This window comes from Cenococcum geophilum (assembly GCF_001692895.1).
Source record: "Cenococcum geophilum 1.58 unplaced genomic scaffold K441scaffold_28, whole genome shotgun sequence".
Lineage (NCBI taxonomy): Eukaryota > Fungi > Ascomycota > Dothideomycetes > Gloniales > Gloniaceae > Cenococcum > Cenococcum geophilum.
In genome coordinates this window covers 1,396,393-1,412,584 of record NW_027137586.1, presented here as the reverse complement: position 1 = coordinate 1,412,584, position 16,192 = coordinate 1,396,393, and the positions used below count along the sequence as shown (strand labels likewise).

Genomic DNA, 16,192 nt, shown 5'->3' with positions numbered 1-16,192 from the left:
AACCATTCAAATCGCAGTGAGACTCACCTTGCCAGTCACAACCCAAAGGGGTTAAAAGAAGCTAGAGCTAGTGTGCAAGCTACTCGAGAAGCTTGGATTGCAGTGTAAATGGCTATGCTCCTGGAACTAATAAACACCTATACCGCCCTTAATCGAGCTCTCTCTAGCTACCAAGAACTATTATATCAACACAATCCCTCACAGAAGCTAATTTGCAGTGCAGACCGATCCACATATCTGTGGTGTTTGCCTTATCGACAAAGATTATGTCACCTCTAAGATATTGCCGCAGCATGCACTCTCCAAGGTTGTAACTCGCACACGTAATTGCATTGTATGGGCAGAGTAGTCCAGTAAGCTCGAGCTACCACCGCACAGAATAGGGCGATATACGGGACCAGCTACTGTAGAATCTCTAGGTCTAGGTAGATGTTCTAATAAAGAGGCAGAGGAGCCGTACAACGAGGTAATCAAGCCCTAGGTTAGGCTAAAGATACAGAAAGATAACGTATAAATAGCCTTAACGTCAGGAAAAAATTTACCAGCATTTTTGCAGCATTTGGCAGCATTTGGCGGCCAAATGCGCATTTCGCGCATTGCAACGTGTAGCGTATGGTATCAACTAAGCTGCGGCACACTGCCGCATTCAACAACATAGTGCAGCTAATTGCGCATTTATAGCCACTTAGGCCCCTACCCTATTAAGCACTTAATACGCAATTAATATATAATGCCCTCCTTGCGTATTCTGTATATAATGCCCTCCTTACGCATTCTGTATATAATGCCCTCCTTACGCATTTTATATATCTTGCTCTTCCTACGCACTTAATAGTATTTACTTAGTTTACGCAGTTAGTGCAAAATAAATTATATTATTTTAGATAATTTAATATATAGCGACGGTTCTCTTCTACCTACCTACCTACCTATCTACCTACCTACCTAACTACCTACCTGCCTGCCTGCCTGCCTGCCTGCCTACCTGCCTGCCTGCCTGTCTGTCTATCTACGGAGTATCTGTTTGTCTATCTACCTGCCTACCTGCCTACCTACCTACCTGCCTGCTATCTGTCTGTCTGTCTGTCTGTCTACCTGCCTGCCTGCCTGCCTGCCTGCCTGTGTCAGCTCTGGTTCAATTCGATCGATCGATTGATTGAATCGTTCGTAGTGTTCGCTGGCTGGTTGTTCGAACGGTCGTCGTCTGGTTCTGGTAACGGTCGTCTAGTTCTGGCGACGGTCCTCTACTGGCTGCTGCTCTGGTGCCTCCTTAGTAGGGAGGATGTAAGGAAGGAAGGATGGGTAAAAAAAAAATTAAAGTGGCTATATAGGGGTATACTTGGCAAAGGCACGTGCAGACGGGAATATAGCGGGGACCCGATGCAGAGCTTCGTGTACAGCCTCCGTACGCAGAGCCGCAGAGCTTCGCCTCGTGCAGAGCCTCTGTACGCAGAGCTTCTGCAGAGCTTCGTGCAGAGCTTCGTGCAGAGCTTCGTGCAGAGCCTCGTGTAGAGCTTCGTGCAGAGCTTCGTGCAGAGCTTCGTGTAGAGCTTCGTGTAGAGCTTCGTGCAGAGCTTCGTGCAGAGCTTCGTGCAGAGCTTCGTGCAGTGCGCCTAATATGGTCAGCTAGGAGAAAGCTAATAACTCTTTTACAGAGCGAAACTTTATATTATTTATGTGGACGCTAAGGGAGAACCAAATCTAATAGAAAATGACTTACCCTAAGGCCGTTATGGCCTTACGGAGATTTTACATCGTAAAGACTGGTAAATTAAGTAGGAGCGTTCTGCGTTTAAGGGTACTAAAAAACCTTTAAAGGACTAGCGCACAATAATAATCTAATATTTACTATAATGTGGTAAGTAAACGCTAGTTAGTGCAACTTATAATATATAGAGTTAATTACTGATCTCTAACTCATACTAGTCTATTATAGCCTTTCAATATAGTTAGCGCTAAAAAGCGTTACTAGATAAATTGGTTTTCCTTAATTACAAAATCTCCGTAAGGCCACAACGGACCTAAATTAGATTTATTCTTATAGGAAACGGTTCTTTATTAAGTTCGCATAAATTATATAAAGTTTAGCTCTATTAGAGGCTTGTTTAGCCCTATTATAATAGGTCTAATTTAGTATATCTAAAACAGGCACAAGTCTTAGTCTATATTACAGCTTAACAGCATAGATTTAGGACTTTATATATAACTTAGCGAAAATATACGTTTTAGACTATATAACGTCCCTCCCTATATAGCAAAAAAAACCCTATACTGAAATAAATCTATTATTTAGGTATCTTAACTCTTTCCCCCACGATCCTATAAAGTTATAATTAATATATTATTATTCTTTAGACATTTTTTCTTAGGAAACTAGTATACAGTAAAAAAATTACAATGCTCTTAATTATGCTATTAATCGTTTTTTTAGAGCATCCAGAACTATATTAGCTTTGCACCCCTACTATACTATAATTATCTTTAAAAATTTAAACTTCGGAGCATTAGATTGATAGTTCTATTATAAAAGAAGATAGCTCCAAGCTTTAAAAACACTTTAGCTCTTAAAAGTATACAGTTTGGATTTATCTGTGCGAAGGAATTTACAGTATATCTTGGCATAAGGGTTTAACGCGCTTACGTAGTGCGGTATTAAATATTTCGCTAGCTATATTATATTCTACGCTATACCTTACTAACTTAAGGTGTGGCGCTCTTCTAGAAACATCTATAGACTATTATATACTAGTTATTTTTGGTAGCCAAGCGTACACGTTTCGTTATTACCTAGACCTTTTCTATTAGTAATATTATTATAGTTACTTATAAAACCGGCTTCACCTTTATGTACGCAGAACATTATTTACTACGCCTTATTATATAGGGCTCCCTTACACCTATTAAACTGTATATAGTTAAGAACAAAACAGCAGCACCAAGGCTTTATAGCTCCCCGCCTATAAAAGTTACCTAAGTACGCTAAGCGCCTTTCCAGGCACTGCGGCTGAAAGTATTATACTAAACAGCTCTGCATTACATCTAATTACTAAATTTTCCTAAACCCGGGGCTTTAAGTTTATATAGTACAGCGTCTAATTATATCTATTATATCTCTCTAGACAATATTCGCGCAATTTTCGAAATGGATATTACTGGTGCGACCGCGGCCATTAACTTACTTCTTACTTCCGACCCTTAGGAATCTCTTTTGCTTTTATAAGAGAATATTACTAACCTGCTATTGTAGAATCTCTTAGTCAACTATAATCTGCTTTAAGTTACTCGTTATATATAAAAGTATATATTAAATAGAGACGTAACGGAAGCATTAGTTTAAAAGAATCTTTTAAAGACCTGTTCGCCCTAGGAGCTATTTTAGTAAATTCTTTAGTTTAAATTAATGCCCCTTTAATTATTAGTGTATATATAAATCATATGCTAATTAGAAATCTATTAAAAGGCCACCATTATCGCCTAAATAGCCATTACTATACTCGGCCTCTCTAACTTTAGCAATATCTACTAGATAGCCACAGCCTTTGCATATATAAGCCTAGTTAGTGGGCTACTATTAACATTCTTAACATTCTACGCTTAGCAGATTATAAACGGCCTACATAGCGCGGAAGACGTTTATAAGTGGTTTATATCGCCCTAAAACAATTTTACTAATAGCTTTCTTAACGCTATCCTCCCTCGGCATAGATTACGGAGGTCGGATAAGCATACAGCGAATAGCGGCGAGAGAATCCCCTTGCTTAGAGCCGCCGCAATTCTAACAATACCTAGCAGACTACTTAGCGTTTCAGTCGTAGCCATATTTATTATATTAGGAATTTACCTCGGCTCTATATATACCGCGAGATTGGGTACGCTAAAGGGTAGCAGCGCCAACTTAGTGTTACGGACGCTTTAAGTACGATGTTACGACTACTTGGAGAAGAGACGGAAGAAGCTAGTTGGTTGATTCAAGCACGGTCCAGGATGGAGCCGATAGAACCATGTGACGAGGAATGGTAACCAAGGTCACATGATGTGCTACATATTAAACGAGAGGAACGAGAGGAACTCACGTACCTCGCGTATAAGACGTATATTACGTATAAGAAGGATTTTATAGGAGTACAGTTATATATTTAAGGACCCTTAGTCCCTACCTAGATAGTTCCTTCCTTGTAGTAATTCTTAGAATATAATTAAAGTTAATCTATTGGGCAACCACTCCACCAGTTGTTATTACGTTGTTGACTTTTGTACTTGCATTTCCTACACACCTAGCCCAATAACGAGCCCATCGTAGTTCTTGCTACAAGGTTCCGTTACACTTAGCGGTTTTACTCTTCTTTATTATATTCTCATTCTGGTCGCTTTCCTAGGTATTTCTACTACTAAATAGCAAGTATATAGACCAGATTACCGCATCGCTAGTGCGTAATAAGGAGGAGCGTATTTTCCAGCTTTGGGAATTAGGCAATAGTAGGTATAATATTGGGCCGACGACAGCCGTCGCTTCTAGCAAAACTTTAGAAACAGGAGATATTATCTAAGAAGCGCTAAAGGCGTCAATTTGTGCTTAAGAAGAGAGTTTAAAAGCGCAAAAGGCCCTCCTAGAGTTGTTAAATTCACAGTTTAGATAAACCAAAATTCTGTCCTAAGTAGGCCTCTTCTATTTAAAGGCATTACATTTATTTCAGAATATGGAAAATTGTTATTCCCTTATTTGCTTCCTCTACTTAGCTTTTAGAAGAAGGCTATAGTAAGTAGAAGCATTTACTAGGCCGACTAATTAATATATTAAGGCTGATAATATACTTATTTATAAAGCACGGTCTATATTACAGTGGCTTATAAAACCGGCTTTACCATTTATATATATAAAGATTATTAAGACCCCTATCGTGCTAAGATATCCTTACTATATTCTAACTAATTATCCGCTGTTAAGCCTTAAGTGTATAATACGCCCTAGAGTTAAATATAAGACGAGTTGACTATAAAGTCGTTTACGGAGGCCCTTAAGTATTAAAGGCGTAGTGGATTAAGGGCATTCGTTGCCAGTTTTAATACTTTAGTTCTTCCAAGAAAATAGGAATTTAAGCAGATATACTTAACGGGCGGGAGTATCTGAGCCGTCACTACTAGTAATACTACCTTTAGTAGTATCTTTCTTGTTAATATATAACTAAGTAGTAAATATATTATAAAGCCTTATAATATAAGGCTATAATAGACTTGTAAATAGGCTAAGTATAGAGTAATAATAAAATAAGATACTGGATTAATTACTATAATTATTAATAAAATATTTACCTAATAGATTAACTCCTTTATATCCTAGGATTTATTATAAAGAGAGAACTATCTAAGTAGGGAATGTGTAATGCTTAAATACATAACCTAACTTCTAAAAAATCCCCTCAATATGTTAGTATATTGGTATATTAGCATATTATATCCTAGCGTCCTTATATACTTATATATTGAATTCTATTATAAAACTTAGCTACCCCTTATCTTATAGTTTTACCGGTTTTATCGGTCCTATATCCCGTATAGTAATAACTAACTTGTTTATATCTCTTCTGAATTACGCTACTATAGCTCTTATAAAATCCATAACACTATATACTTATTTATTTACTCTATAAGCTTATCTATAAGCTTATTTATAAAAAAAATAGACTAAAAAACTTAAAAGGACTATATATATTAATATTAAAGAACCAGTTTAGTAAGCTATAGTTATCCTAATTGTCAATATAGAGAGGTTTAAATTTGGGGCTTAGGGCAGGGTTTTTTTATAATTTAAGTTTAAAAAAATTATATTAAGTCTTTTAAACAAAGTCTATATCAATTCTAGTATAATTAGAGGGCATAGTAGTAATGTAATTAATAATTGAATTTTATATAGATATACACGTTATTTTAATTCTAGTATTTGTGTATAAATTACTTCCTTTAAAGGCCCTACCGTTTTAAAGGATAAACTTACTACTATAAAAGCCGCATTTCTTTTTAAAATATATTATTATTAGCTTCATAGCTCTTCCTTTTCAAAGACTAGCCTATAACCTCTTTAATAAAAAAAAGAAATAGCATACTCTCTATAATAGTATTGCTATTATAGTACAGTTTCCGCTTATAAAAGGCCTGAAGTGAAATAATATACTAGCTACAGGTATAGCGCTTTTAGGAAAAAAAAGGAAAAAAAAAGGGGGATTATTATATCTTTCTTACCTTAAACTCCTTCTACTTTAGGTTATATGCTAAAAGTATATCTTTAGGCCTAGTGGTATATATAAAGGTGAGAGCATACTATATATTAGTATATAATTTAGCATTATTAGCAATATTAATCTCCACGCGGTCGGTTAGCCCTATTTTATATTGTAGGTATAATAGCATACATGCTGCTGTAATTAAAGATTAGGTAGGGAGAACCTTTTTTATATATACTTGGGGCCCTAATAGCTCTACGGTTACGTCAATCCGCGGCTCGATTAGCGGGCGGTCCTTAATACGAGTATATCCACAGCTTGGCGCTAGTGGCGCTGTGGATATACTATTGATATATGCTATTGATATAGTTAATGGGGGACAAAGTCCAGTACTATCGCTATTAAGTGCTTGTCCGACCATAGAAAGGGAAGATTAGTAATGCTCCTTCCGGGTATAGTTAAGGAATCTGTTCTAAAGGGTAAGGAGGCTAGGTAAGATGTAAAATTCTGCAATGGATTTTAGATATAAGTATAGGGACCTTAAGTAAAACCGCTGCTGGAAGCCCGAATAATGAGACCGTCCCGTAGCGTTTACGGCCTACTAGCGGGCACGCCAATATATTATCAATAAGCGGAACCACCTAAGCATTACAGTCTTTTAAACTTGCTCCCCTCGTTTATCTAGGCATCCTTAATTCATTAGGGGGAATTTAGAAATTACTACCTGGTTATTGTTGTCTAGGACGTGTACCGAAGAATAATTGGATTTAAAAACCGCTCGCCAAAGCTTCGTTCCTGCCGCTTTTGTTACTGTTAGCTATACGGCTATAAGGGCAAGAATGAAGCAATTATACGGTATTTCTGAGGACGCGAGTGCCTGCAATCTAGTATAATCTAATCTTTTACCAAACTATTTGCAATCCACTGATGGTAGGCACCTATAGTTAGGAACCTATTGTAATGTTCGGCAAGCCGATTCCTATCCCGTAGTAATTCAATGCCCTATTTAGGGCCTACAATCCTAAAATCGATCCTTTTATTACTAGACTGCGACTACTTACTTAAGATCGCATGGCCATGGCCGAGTAAGGAGTTAAATGCACGATACTATTTATCCTAAAACTAAGCCTTTAGAGGCCGGACCCGCGCAAACGCCCCTAATTGTCCTTTATAGCTTAAGAGTAGGCCCGTTTTAAAGAATTTTCGGAATATAGCTTTACAAAATACTGGGAGAGAGGGGTACTCTTTAAATGGGAATAGGAGAGGACTACGCAAGCCTAAATAATACTCAATCTATTTAGTAATACGTTAGAATACAATATAAATATAACCTAAGGGGAATTCTATTACTTTTTGTAAAGTCTAGACGGCAGAATATAAATAATATTATTTGCAAATCGATTTGTTGCCTCTGAATGAACCTACCCCTCCTTATAGCATAGGCGGATTCCTAGATTATTAAGTTTATGAGGGATACTGCCATATTGTAGAACCTCCTGTAGCACATTAGCTACTTTAACGGTAAGCTTTCTGTCTAAGGGGAACGATTTTTGCACCGGACTTTCTTATAGCATATTAAAGACCTTAGGCTCGTTATCTAGCGCCTAAATAAGAAGGTCCTTTGTAACATGTTTAATAACGTAATTCTTAAGGTTGGATCAATAGGTCTATAGTGTTAGTTGTTATACTCTAGTATATAGAGCTTATATATACCGAGAAAATAAACTTAAGTAGTGCGGTAGTGGCACTAGGGTGCCTATTTGTAATAGAGTAGAGATACTTATAAGCAGCGGGATTAAGGGAAAATGTTCTAGTTGGGTTTAAGCATGCCCTACTAACTACATCTTTAAACTCTTCTTAACTGTAGAATAGACAAATATATCCATTATCTGTAAAAAGAGAGGGGGTAATAGAGATGTGTTGCTTAGCGCTAAAATAGATCAGAGTACTTCCAAGGGGATACTTAGTTGGTCTGGTGATAGGGCTCCTATATAATAAAAAGATACAAATCTTCGGCCCGGCAGAATTACCGCTCTATGTTTTAATAATTCCAAGCTATAAACGCGAGTTGTTATAGGATTATTGGGCTTTATCAAATATAAAGACAATATTTGTCTTTAAAAGGGCGTGACGTCCTATTCTAGAATTATCGAACTAGATCGGATTTCCTTACTACTATCTTGATACTGGCTTTAAGTCTAAAACCCTATGTCTCAATACCTCGCTCCTTACCTCGTATATCTCCTTGTATATCTTATTAAATATCTTATTAAATATCTAAATACCTATTTCCATTACGAATGACGACTACGTTATTATTCTATTTATAACCTATTTGTTACCTATTTAGTATATATATAGAGGCTCTAGAGCCCTCTTTAATAGACAGAGTTCTTATACCTAATTGTCTGGTCAACAGTTATAAGCCTAGGCCGTTTACTGCATTATCTTTAATTCCAAAGCCTTTATTCCAATTAATTATCATTTAATTAATTATTATCTTAATTATAGACAACTACGATAATAAACTCTTAACAAGAAACTAAACCCGTTATTATATTATCCGTTATCCTTGCAAGCCTAAACAATTAGGACGAATAGATTAAGGTTATTAAGTTAAAAGCTAATAATAATCGTCTCTGGGAGTATGTTAACCTATTAATACCTAAGACTAATTTACCAAAGCTTAAAGAACCTATTTAAGCCTTACCCAAAAATACTAATAGCTAGGGGAAAACGAAGCTCGCAGAGCTAGATGAGAAGGAGAAGGAGGAGCTTTATACGCTTAAAGCCGACTATAGGGACAATATAAAGCTATACAGAAAACAGCTGTTAGCTCTTAATATATTACGCAGTTATATCCTAAGCTCTATTTTACGTACCTACCTTATCTATACGTTTAAATGCGACACTACCTATAACGTCTTGGTATTACTTAAGTAGAGAGTTACTCCGACTAACTACGCCTAAAAGCTTTAAATAGCCACCCAGTATGTAAGGCTTAAGAAGGCGCCTCGGAACTAGAACTTTAAGGTCTAGTTATAGGAGTAGGAGAGGGTATATACTAAGTATAAGGAGCTAGCTCTATCTAAGGTAGATAGTAGTTATTTGGTAACGGATTTCGTATACGTAGTTAATTTAATCATACTAAGCTAGTTAGAATATTGGAAAAACGAGCTTAAAAGGCGTAAATGGGGAAAAAAGACGCTTTCTACCTTCTTTAAGCTAGTTAAAATATACTAAAACCACCATCGCAGGGAGCTCGCCTAGAAGGGCAAGAACCTATAAGGATCCTTCGCAGCCACCTTTAAGGACGAGTTAAGCGAGTCACCAAATTTAAAGCCTAAATTAAAGCCTAAATTATTAGCAGATAAGTAAAAGAAGGAAAGGTAACCGCCGCTAGAGTGCCTATACGGAAAGCGTCACTACTTTAATAAATGCTAGTATATTATAGAGTTAATTCCTTAACTATTTTAGTTTAAACTAAGTAACAAAATTCAGAAGAAGGTGGATAAGAAGATTGCTAATATAACGCCAGAAATTAAGGCTCGTATTAAGCAAATTAAAAAGGATAATTAAGTTAACAAATAGCTAAAGGATGGCAACTAGTAGAGCTCTTAAGAGCCTAAAGAAGGCTTTATAGTTTATTAAGTAGGAGCCTATAATACAGCTTCTAGTTATAAGCTTTATAATAGTATTATTCTTAACTTAGGAACTAATATACACGTTATCAATAATTGAGCTAGATTTATTAGTGATATTAAGCCTACCTTAGACCGCATCTATATAGGCTCGCATATTAAAGAAATCGAAGGCTATAGTATAGCTATAGTTATAATAGACTATCCAAAAGGGAAGAGGTAGATATAACTCTTAGGAGTAGCCTTTATACTAGGCTTCTATACTAACCTAGTATGCCTCTAAAAGCTTAATAATAAAGGCGTCTATTAGAACAATAAAAAGAACACTCTTTACTATGGCGACAATGTAACGTACGCCTACTATAGCTACTACTATGGTTAGAAAACCATTAAATATAATAAGCTAAAAAGAGACTTATTAGAGGCTTCCTTTGCGACTTAATTAAAACCAGTAAAGTATTTATTAAAGCCACTGCTAAATTAGGTAGAAGGTCTTATATAGTATTAGCGATTAGGCTATATAGGAAAAGAAGCAATTAAGTATCTACTTTAGTTAGTAACGGGCGCGATTTTAAAAGGCCTAATAACGGTAGAATATAAATTATATAGAGTAAGCAAAGCTTATAAAGTAATATTTAGAAGAACACCGACTCCGTTAACGGTTCCTTTCTATAGAATTTACCTTAATTTAATACCTAGAATAGTCGCATTTAATAGCAATAAGTACGCGGTACACTTCCTTAACGACGCAACGTAAATAAATAAGGTAGACATAATGGTTAAGAAGTCGTCCCTTACTTAAAGAGTAATTATATATTGAAATATTATCGAACAACAATATAGCTTTAAGGTAGCCATAATCCATATAGATAGAGAGACGTCTCTTAGAGACGAATTTAAGGATTGGACAGCTAAATAAGGAATTACTCTTAAAAGATCAGCACCTAATACTTAATTATAGAACGGTCCAGCAGAACGATTTAAAGGGGTAATTATACAAAAGGCTTAATATATAAGGATTAAGGCCTATCTACTAGAAGAGCTAACGCTAGAAGCCTATAAAGTAACTACCTATTTACTTAATCGGACGCCCAGTAGAAGACTTAGGTAGAAAACACCTTTTAAGAAAATCTAGTTAGTAATAGGTATAATACCACCGAAACCCAATATAGGACACTTATAAGTCTATAGCTGTAGGGCCTATCCTTTTAAATATAATATTCTACGCCTAAATAAGCTCGCGCTAAGGGCCTATATAGGATATCTAGTAGGGTACGATTTGATAAATATCTTCTAAGTCTACATTCTAAGTTAGAAAAAGGTTATTAGAACAAGAGATATAAAGTTTAATAAGTAGTTGCTTTATAATGACTTATAGCCAGATTTTACGAATGTGCTCCGAGTAAGGACTAACCAAATATTAAAAATTATTAATATCTGTTAAATAGAGAATCTCTAAGATAAATTAGAATCGTTGTCTAATAAAAGTAATAAGACTCTAGACGAGATTTAAGTTAATACTAAAGGAAGATAATAGGTGGATTCTGGTAGAAATTAAAAGGAGCCTAATACTAAGAGTAGTAAGTAATAAGATTTAAGCTCTAAAGACGACTTAGCTCTAGGGCTTTTTACCCTAGATAAAATACTAGAACCTAACTTACCGGAGCCTCTATAACTGTCCTTAAAGACCTTAATAAAGAAGCCGCACTATATTATAGTTCCGACTAATAAAGCTAAGCTAAAAAAGAAGATTAATGGCGATATAGGAAAGCAGAATGTAGTTAAAGAAAAGAGACTTAAAGGACGATTAAAGGTCTACGTAGGTTTTCTTACTAACGTTACTAATAACCAAAGCCTTTCAGCTTAAAGATTAGCCTTTAATGTAGGGCTCACATTTTATAAAAAGTTGCACCGTAATTAGCTCCTACCGCCGCCTAGGAATTAAAAGGAGCTTTAAAGACATTAATATAAGGAAGAGTTCGTGGCTGCTGCTAAAAAGAAATACGCGGACCTTTAAAATTGAGGAACGTTTTAAGTTATTAACAAGACGATCGATATTAAAACCGTGCCTATTATCTAGGTATTTACCTATAAAACTAATAACAATGGATATCTAACAAGATTTAAGGCTCGTCTTTATACAAGAGGTAATTTATAAGAGTTAGTTTATAAGGATATATATGCCGCAACTCTAGTAGCAAGATCATTTAGAGCCTTAATAGCTATCGTCGCAATATTTAACCTGGACTGCTAGTAGGGTAACGCTATTAATATGTTCGCAAACAGCAAGATTAATAAGGTCGTATATATTAAGTGTCCAGATGGATTTTTAATTAAGGGTAAGTGCCTACTGCTTTAATAAGCGCTCTATAGATTGCGACGATTACCTCTACTATAGCATAGTGACTTAACTATAACACTAAAAAAGAAAGGCTTAAAGCTAGTAGCGGAGGAGCCTTGCCTATATTACAACAATTAGCTAATAGTCTTCTTCTACGTTAACGACATCACAGCTACCTATAGGAAGGACGTACTTAAGCTTAAAACGTTTAAGGAGCACCTTATAAAAAGGTATAAGATAAAGGACCTAGGTGACCTTACCTAGTTCCTAGGAATTTAAATTATTTATAACTAAGAGAATAGGAAGATTTAGCTTAGCTAGGACTCCTATATTAACAAGATCGCCATAAACTTTAAAGTTAAAGATTATCGCAAGATATACACACCTATAGAAATTAAGGAGCTTAACCTAAATCTGGAATAGGCCTTTAAGTAGGACATCTATCTATACTAAAGGAAGGTCGGATTAATGCTCTATATAGCAAATATTACTTGTCCAGATATAGCAAAAACAGTAAGCAGGCTATCGGAATTCTTACGAAATCCGTTACCAACTCACAACAGAGCTGCTATAAGGGCAATTGCCTACCTATATCAAACAAAAACCCTTATAATTAAGTACTTAAAGGAGAATGTAATAAACCAAATCTTCGTAAGAGCAAGTAATGTATTATTTAAAAACGATCTAGTTAGTAGAAAAAGCACAGAAGGCTACCTATTTACCTTATTTAGAGGACTAATTAACTAGCAATCAATTAAGCAAAAATTAGTAATAAAATTAAGCATAGAGGTAGAGCTCCTAGCTCTGTCGCATACAGCTACTAAGTTAATTTAGTAGCAGCGATTCTTTAAAGAAGTCGGATTTAACACTACTAAGAAGTAGGTAATCTACTACCACAATATATAGACAATACAACTCCTTACTAAAAGCGACGCTAAGCTTAACACTAGGCTCCGACACGTTAATATTTATTACTACTAGCTCCGCCAGGAAGTTTATAAAAGAAGGATTAATATTAAATAGGTCCCTACTGCGGATATAACAGTAGACGGCTTAACAAAGGCTCTGCCTCGTTAAAAGCACAAAACATTCATTTAATAATTAAACCTCGTTAACATTAAGGATCTAATTTAATTTAATTTAATTTAGATAATATTCGGGCAAGGTAACTCTATAGGGGATTTCTTAAACTTAATACTAAATTAATATTATAACTTTTTACAGCAGCCTAGAAGGCTCTGTGCAGCTAGGGGGGTATATTAAACTAGATTGGATTTCCTTACTACTATCTTAATACTAGCTTTAAGTCTAAAACCCTATATCTTAATACCCCGCTCCTTACCTCGTATATCTCCTTATATGTCTTATTAAATGTCTCATCAAATGTCTAAATACCTGTTTCCATTATAAATAATAACTACGTCGTTATTCTATTTGCAACCTATTTATTACCTATCTAGTATATATATAGAGGCTCTAGAGCCCTCTTTAATAGACAGAGTTTTTATACCTAATTGTCCGGTCGACAAGAATAGCCGTATGCCTCGCATTGGCTAATAAGATAAGTTGTCGGTTCGCTAGCATTATGCTAGCCATTTAGGAAAACAATAGGCTCCTTACGCCTATTATAATAATTAAATAGCAAATGCGCAAGTGTAGTCTTTCTAGAGGATGGCGTGCCTCTAACATAAACAACCCTTCGCTCGTCCAATATCGTGGCAAGCTTCTTAATAGTATTAGTACGGGGACAAGTGTATAGATTATCCTAGATAGAAAGCCGATCCTTCGGCGGGGGAAGAGAAGGCGGCACTATAAATAAGTATTAGCATCGACATGTTTTAATAGAGGCAATGCTCTCACCATAATCGGCATGTATTAACATTAGATGGTCACAGTCTTCGCAGCGTTCTTCGGTTGTATTAGCACCAGTCTTTAAGGTGCAAGACCCGGAAGCGTAAGGGCATATTAGCCCATTTTTATACGTAAACGTGCAACGGCTCATAGTGTCACGGAACCCCACCGCAGGGGCCTCCATAGGAGAGCCCCGTGCTCTCGCGTACACCTCGCGTACAGCTTATGTCAGCTACGCGTAGGTATATCACCTCCTTACGCCCTCGACCCTTACGATCGATCGCGCAACGTCTTGTAGACTCCTCGAATACATACGTCTTGTAGCCACTGCCCCGTCCCATGACATTACGTTGCGCCTTTTTACCACCAACACCCAGCCTACGACCAATTCTACGTCTCTATAATACTATAGGCGCTGCTAGAAGCAGCGTGCCTACGAGTTACCTTACTTTATACTTCCAAGGAACCCATAATAGTAAGACAATATTCCTTACTAGCCACTATATTAAACCCAAAGAATAATCTAATACCTATACTTAACCTACAACGCTAATTAATCCCAGGAGAATTTAATTTATTAGCCCTAGCCTTAACCCCTAAGGAGATAGACACTAATAATATCTTATTTTTTATTAACTATATAACTATAGACAAGTAAGCAAAAGGGCTACTACCTATTAAAATTAAAATATAAGACGCTAAGATGTTTATAAAAATAGTAGCATAAGAACCTGATAAATACTACTACCTTTTATAGAACTACTACCTAAAGCTTATATAAGCCGAGATGCGTACTACTTAAGATCGCGATATTATCTAAGACCTATAAGCTTGTAAGGCGCTCGCTAATAACATACGTTAAGAAACTAAAGACGACCTCTATATATCTAAACGCGACATCTAATAGTTAAAGAAGGCTGAGATTATACTTATTACTACGGTTACTAAAAGAGAAGGCATAATTAAATACCTATAATCTTAGCTTAACGAGCATATTTGTAACAACGCTAGATACCTCTCTACTGCATATAATGCCACTTAAGTCTCTACGCCCCTAGCAACTTTACCTACTTAACGCTTAATAGAGGGTTAGCGCTAAGCAGCCTTACCTAATAGGAACCCCTGCTAAAGTAATAATAAAAGCTATAACAACTAAACCTAAGCTGCTACTATAGGGTCTAATATATATTACCCTAATCCCCTAGTTTTTTAGGGAGACCGCAAAGAATATAGCCACTAAAAGATGCAAATCCGTAAGAAACTAACTTAGAGCGCCTGCCTTTTTCCTACAGAAAATACTAAAATTGGCTACATTATTAGGCGAATAAAGGGTACACTATTTAACAGACTCTTCGCCTAATAGGAGACTAATAGCCCCTAGAAGTGGCAGTCCTACTAAAAAGTCCTTAATAATCTTAACTTAATATACCGCGACTACAACCTACTGGCTACTAACTAAGCTAAACTACGTGCCCTAAAGATGAGCCCTACTAAATTATTTAATAAGTTCTATATTAAATTCTAGGAATATACTAGAGCTCTTACCCGAGACAATACTAAAGACTAAAAAGATCTCCTTAAAAAAGTCACTTATTGCCTTAGTTACGCAGCCGCTAGCTATAACTATAATAATGTTTATAATATGGTAGCAGCTATATAGAAGATTAAATAACAACTAAATTAGATCGCTACTATAAATCCCTACCTAAAGACCTCCCTATAGAAGCCCTCCGGACCTACTAAACTACTAACACCTACTACCCTAAGCAACACTACTAGTCCTAATATTAACCTTTCTATACCAACCTTCCCGTAGAAGCTACTAGACGGAGAANNNNAGCTACTNTANAAGCTAAAGNNTTGCTATANATNTNGTTAAGAAGGCTGTTATAGCTATAGCCTAAACTGCCTAATAGCTAGGTTTAGCAGCTGCCGCCTAATACCTAACCTAGTACCTTAAACACTAAATACGTTGCTATATGCTACTACCGTATAAAATAAAGACGTAGTAATAGCAGTAGAGTTGGATACGGAAACGGAAAACGCTAAGTCCTAGCCCTAAGTCGTAGGTTAGGACGCCCTAACGATAAGGGGATCTATATATCGGCCTGCTTAATAAATAACTTAGTAAAGATAAATAG

The 16,192-nt window shown here is 36.0% G+C and overlaps 2 protein-coding genes across 2 annotated transcripts; one reads left to right on the top strand and one right to left on the bottom strand.

Annotated features, from left to right (window-relative positions):
* Window positions 1-3,721: 3,721 nt before the first annotated feature.
* Window positions 3,722-3,916, top strand: K441DRAFT_566632 (uncharacterized protein; the record flags this gene model as incomplete). The annotated part of the gene is made up of 1 exon (XM_067643754.1): window positions 3,722-3,916. A coding segment is annotated over one exon (195 nt), but the record flags the coding sequence as incomplete, so codon positions are not given.
* A 9,872-nt stretch (window positions 3,917-13,788) lies between these two features.
* Window positions 13,789-13,950, bottom strand: K441DRAFT_567338 (uncharacterized protein; the record flags this gene model as incomplete). Its single annotated transcript, XM_067643794.1, has 1 exon — window positions 13,789-13,950. A coding segment is annotated over one exon (162 nt), but the record flags the coding sequence as incomplete, so codon positions are not given.
* Window positions 13,951-16,192: the final 2,242 nt, after the last annotated feature.